Source organism: Neopelma chrysocephalum, unplaced genomic scaffold (assembly GCF_003984885.1).
Source record: "Neopelma chrysocephalum unplaced genomic scaffold, ASM398488v2 Primary Assembly neopelma1_329, whole genome shotgun sequence".
NCBI classification, from domain to species: Eukaryota; Metazoa; Chordata; class Aves; order Passeriformes; family Pipridae; genus Neopelma; species Neopelma chrysocephalum.
This window is the reverse complement of record NW_020897992.1, coordinates 818,231-823,925: the sequence shown is the minus strand read 5'-3', so window position 1 is coordinate 823,925 and position 5,695 is coordinate 818,231. Positions and strand designations below refer to the sequence as shown.

The 5,695-nt window shown below is 51.6% G+C and overlaps 1 protein-coding gene across 10 annotated transcripts in view; it reads right to left on the bottom strand.

Moving 5' to 3' along the window:
* The window catches only part of FANCM (FA complementation group M), a 49,287-nt gene that overhangs the window by 6,570 nt on the left and 37,022 nt on the right, over positions 1-5,695 (bottom strand). For 3 of the 10 annotated variants that reach the window (XR_003537575.1, XR_003537577.1, XM_027705389.1), the window contains exons 14-17: positions 2,616-4,533; positions 1,435-1,514; positions 1,262-1,333; positions 399-527 (exon numbers count right to left, since the gene is read on the bottom strand). Coding sequence is in view for 5 of the 10 variants with exons in the window: in XM_027705389.1 (XP_027561190.1) it covers positions 399-527; positions 1,262-1,333; positions 1,435-1,514; positions 2,616-4,533 (2,199 nt within the window). In the remaining 5 variants the exon portion in view is untranslated. Of the gene's footprint in view, positions 1-398; positions 549-1,257; positions 1,334-1,434; positions 1,515-2,615; positions 4,534-5,695 lie in introns of those variants that run through there. The other 7 variants (XM_027705385.1, XM_027705384.1, XM_027705386.1 and 4 more) reach the window with 4 other exon arrangements.

The window sequence follows — 5,695 nt, the reverse complement described above, 5'->3', positions numbered from 1 at the left end:
AATAATAATAATAATAATAATAATAATAATAATAATAATAATAATAATAATAATAATAATTTCTAGGTAAGACCCTGAGCTCCCAGAGATGACTAATCCTTGAGTATTTCTGAAGATTGGAAAATGGACATTGTTATTTGGCTTCAGACCTGTGTCCCCAGGGCCCTGCAGGCTCTGACAGGCAGGAAGGGATGGCAGGGCTCAGACCTTTATCCCGTTCCAAGATTCCAGCTCCAATGTTTGCAGTGCACTGGTGTGGAACAGCTGAGCCTCAGCCCTCCTGGACAGTGTCCTAACACCACAGACTGCCCAGCCCTGTGCCCACACCCCAACTCCAGTGCCAGCTGCTCCAAACACCCCCTTCCCCAGCCAGGGGACAGGTGGGGTCACACACACACCTGGGCTGTGGAGCTGCTCCGGGGCCGTTTGGCTCCTCCTGGCCGGGCTTTGTTCCGGGCTGTGGAGCTGCTCCTCCTGGTCCTGCTCCAGTTCTGGGCAAAATCCCCGCTGTCATCACTGGACTCTGACTGGGAACAGGGAACACAGCCCTCAGAGAGTCAGGGGAAAGCAGGGAATGTTTAATTACAGTCATAAAATCCCAGACTGGTTCAGGTTGGAAGGACCTTAAAGCCCATCCAGTGCCACCCCTGCCATGGGCAGGGACACCTTCCACCAGCCCAGGTTGCTCCAACCTGGCCTTGGACACTTCCAGGGATCCAGGGGCAGCCACAGCTTCTCTGGGCAACCTGTGCCAGGGCCTCCCCACCCTTCCAGCCAGGAATTCCTTCCCAATATCCCATCTAACCCTGCCCTCTGGCAGTGGGAAGCCATTCCCTGTGTCCTGTCCCTCCATCCCTTGTCCCCAGTCCCTCTCCAGCTCTCCTGGAGCCCCTTTAGGCCCTGCAAGGGGCTCTCAGCTCTCCCTGGAGCCTTCTCTCCTCCAGGTGAACCCCCCCAGCTCTCCCAGCCTGGCTCCAGAGCAGAGGGGCTCCAGCCCTGGGATAACTCAGTCATCCTTCAACATTTGCTTTTTAAGGAACACCTGATTTCCCGTGGTTGATATTTTGGGCCTTGGAGCAGCCTGGGCTGGTGGAAGGTGTCCCTGCCCGGGGCAGGGGTGGCACTGGATGGGCTTTAAGGTCCCTTCCCACCCAAACCCTTCTGGGATTCTGTGATCTTTGGAGACCTGGGGGAAGACCTGAAGCAAGGAAGCAGGGATGAGTTCCTATTATTTCCCCCCTTTCCCAAGGCACTCACTGACCACGTCCAGGGGGTGCTGACGTTTCCTGGGGACAGGAGGCCGTGGGCACTCAAAGTCACTCTCGTCCATCCCCTGTGGGAACAGGAATAACCATCAGTGCTCACAGGATTTGTGCTTGGCTGCTTGAATTGTCATTTTGCTTCTCTTGCCTATTTTCTTTTTCTAAGACTCACATCAGGAGACTTCAAAACATTCTTTTTCATCCTGTTTTTTCTCTGGAAAACGATCTCTTCCTCGCTCTCACTGCTGGTTCCTGCAGCAAAAAGAGTAAACAACATTCACTGGGAATTGCACAGTTCACAACACAATATTGCTATAACTGAGCAATCAAAACCTGCCTCTCTCACAAAAGTACCTCCAAAGGAGATTATTTATTGATCCACAGGACAAATATTGTTCTCTTTAGCCTTGTTAATCAAAATAGATAATCTCCAGCTGGGATGTACAATAAATCCTGCTTCCCTGGAGACTCTCGGGGCGGAAGTGATTACCCTGGGCAGCACAGAGATGGAAAAAGGGAGGGGAAACACCAAACCAAGAGAAGAAGCCCTTGAAAGTTGAGTAAGAGTTCCCCTCTTGGCAGCATTTTGTGACACAAATCCCTCTGGGTGCACGGAATGGAGCCAAGGAACAGTGTTTGTGAGTCCAGAGGAGGCACAAAGATGCTCCAAGGGCTGGAGCCCCTCTGCTCTGGAGCCAGGCTGGGAGAGCTGGGGGGGTTCACCTGGAGAAGAGAAGGATCCAGGGAGAGCTGAGAGCCCCTTGCAGGGCCTAAAGGGGCTCCAGGAGAGCTGGAGAGGGACTGGGGACAAGGGCCTGGAAGGTGTCCCTGTCCAGGGCAGGGGTGGGACACCACGAGATTTGGAGTCCCTTCCAACTCAAACCATTCTGGGATTCTATAAGAGATCCCAGGTTTGTGCTGAAGTTGTGATCAGAAAATTTTAAATAGAAGTCAATTGTCATGTGAGTAAATGGAAAGAAATCCATCAGTAGAGTTCCCATTCCTCAGGAACAGTGACAGGGAAACATGAAGGCATGGATTCAGGGATCAACAGATCCAGAGGAGCACCAGTCAGATCCTGAGATTAAGAAAGGGCTTTGAAGGCAGCTCTAACTCACACAATCACATCTCCCATGGCTTTAACATTTGTGAGGAGGTTCAGATTTAATTCCCAGTCCTTCCTTGTGCGTGGGGTGAAGTCTCCTCATCCACCCAACTCCAGTATTGCAGTCATTACTCCCTCTCCTTTCAGCCTTCCCACCTCACTCACAACACCAAACTGAGGACCCAAAAGACACTGGATCCTGCTGACTAAACATGAAGGTATCCAAACTGTCCCACCAAAACCCCTACCTGCAGCAGGACACACTCGGGATCCACGGAGGGTGGTGTCTTCCAGGTTTGCAGTTCTTCCTAAAGGGGAATCCACAGCTGAGCTCCCAAAGTTCTGCCCACGTGGGCTTTTATGGACTTTATCTCCAGGAGGCGCCTCTGGAGTCTCCTCCCTGGCACTGGAGAAGACTTTCCTAGGAATCCTTTTGATAGCTTGGACATTCCCACCCTTCCTGCTTATTGGGGTCGAAAGCACCGAAGGCAAAGGTTCAGGTGATGCCCTTCCCGTTCTCCTGCCTCCTGATTTCAGGAAGGGCACTGCAGCAGGAGCAGCCTCTGGCCCTTCCCTGGCATTCACACCCCTGCTCTGGAATGACAATGGAGTGGAAACGTCTCTTCTCTCCAGACCTCTGCAATCCCATTCTGGTGAGGTTTCCAGCCTGGACCCATCCCTCTGGAATATCTTTCCATCCTCAGTGGATTTTGCCCGTGCACCACTCCCCGAGGCACCGTTTGCTCCGCTGGTGTTCCCAGTATTCCCGTTTTCCTCGGGGGTTTCATTGTCACTGTCTGGGATGGAAAAGCCCAGGTCAAAGGTGATGGAGAACAGCTCCTGGGAACAGTCGTAGAGATCCTCGTTCTCCAGGCCCTGCTCGGGCACTCCTGCTGTTTCCATGGATTCACTGCTTTGGGGCTGCTCCCTGCAGGTGCTGCTGTTCACACAGGGCCCCTCAGAGGGAAGCCCCTTGGATCCTCGCTCTCCATCTGTCCCGATGATGTTCCCACCTGGATCTGACCTGGCTGGAGGCTCCTTGCTCACGGATAACCCGCTGTCCTCGGTGTCATCCACAGGCTCATCCTCAAACAAATGGATGCTCTGCTCTCCACCAGCCACCATCTTCTCATGGTCAGTGGCAGCATCTGCAGTGTCTCTGTGAACAAAGTGCTGGTTGGAAGGGTCGTTTGCCAGGCTGTGGTTTGTGGCTGGAGCGTTCCCTCGGATGCCAGGGAATTCCTCGCTGTCAAACAGCCCAGCAAAGCTGTCATTCCAGCCGTGCTCCTCAACAACAGCAGCCTTGGAAGATGAGGCAGTTTTGGACAAACAGGGACTTCTTGGAGCACAGAATTCCCTGGGGATGTTCGGTTTGGGATTTTCCACGAGCAGCAGTGAAGGATCAGCTCCTGAGGACGTGGAGAAGGTGTTATCCCGTGGTCCTGCAGAGTGACCCTCAGGGGTAACCTCTGGGACAGGACACATTGTTTCCTCATTCCTCACCATGTTCTCCAAGTCCTCGAGTTCATTCCAGGAGGGAATGGGGGGAGGGGACTGTGACAAAAGCCTCTGCACACGGGACAGTGTTTGTTCTAAGCCAGGAGGCTCCTGGGAGGGTCTCCCGAGTGACTCCCTGTAGGATTCGGGGAGATAGAACAAGTCCGAGGACAGCGGTGATGTCTCATACCCTGAATCCCCATGGAGCATCCCCAGGGATCCAGCTGTGCCTGCAGGTTTGTCTCCCTGTGCTGCTGGACTGTCAGGAATGTCAGTGCTGTCACTGCTGTCACACAGGTCAATAACTGCATTTAAGTCAAATGTCACCTCCAGCTCCTTGTCCCTCTCACTGCCCTGCTCGGGCTGTTCATCCAGAGCAATCCCTCCTGAGGGAGACACCAAAGGATCCACCTCCACACTGGATCCAGGAGTTCTTCTGGGAGGCTTTGGCTTGGTTATTTTAAAGGTGGTGAAGAGTTCACTCTCGTCATCACCTCTGTCAGGCAGGAATGGCTTTGTTTTGGATGTGTGTGCCACGTCTTTCCCGGAGGACCGTGCTCTCTGATCCCAGCTGGACTTGGCCACGTGGGGACGCCTTTTATTCCTTGGAATATTTACATCTTCCACACATAAGTGGGGCTGGAGCTCCCGTCCATAGCTGCATTCTCCCTGGGCCAAACACAGGGCAATATTTACTGGACATACCCCATCAACACACGCGGGCTCCCCAGCACGGGGGGATTCAAACAAGTGCCAAAGGTTTCCTTCTTCTGAAGAAATTCTCACTCACAGACCCCCAACTTCTTTTTTCCCTGTGCTATTAATCCTCTGTTCCAAAGGGAACCAGCTCTTCTAAACACACCCCTGGAAAAAGCACCACGGACTTGGACACCACCCCCAGTGAGGGATCCCCACAGGGACTGCCTGGATGGAAAAGCTGGTTATTTACTGCCCTTCTCACCCTCTCTCTTAAATTAAGGTTTCAAAATCAAGGCCTGCAAAGGAGCAGCAAGGGCCCAAAGAGGCTCTGAAGGTTTAGAATGTTCCTTCCAAGTTCCAACCTGTTTCACTAATGACAATAAAAATAAGGATGTAAGAACTAAACAGAAGGAACAATCATTATATTATTATATATAAGTGAGATGAATCCCTGGACTCCTCAAGCCCTGAAACGAAACAAGGTCCCTTGGGTGATAAAACTGACTTTTAGAATAAGAGATTCCCTGGATTATCTGCCTCCTAACAGAACCCAAAAGTTCTGTCATGTATCACATACATGTGTGTGGGTATCCAGATATACACACATATATGTCATTTATTCCTTGGCAGACCAGGAGACCCCCAGACTACACCCCTGACTGCTGAGAAGTCTCCATTCCAAAACAGTGAAGAAAAGAACTGCTGTGAAAGGGTTAAAGGGGCATTTTGATATGGCAGGTTCTAAATAATCTGTTCCCTCAAGCTCAGTCAAAACACAGAATCGAGGTTTGGAATTCTCTGTGTGAAACCCCAGAAGGTAACGGGGTTGATAACGGGGTGGTCAGACTGAGCTGAGGAACAGCCCAATGTTGCACAACCAGCCCTGAGGTATCACACAAACCAGACCTGCATTACAGGGATCGAGGATTAATGAGCTGCCAAACCACTAAAAACCAGGGAAAGAGGAGTAGGTGCTGCTCCTGCCCACCCACACACTCCTGACAGTGCACAACACATCAGCCTGGGCCTTACATTGTTCTGCAACACAAAATGAGTCAAACTGCAAACCCCAAAACCTACAAACCCAAAACTAATCAAAGGACAGACCTCAAACCTACAAACCCAAAACTAA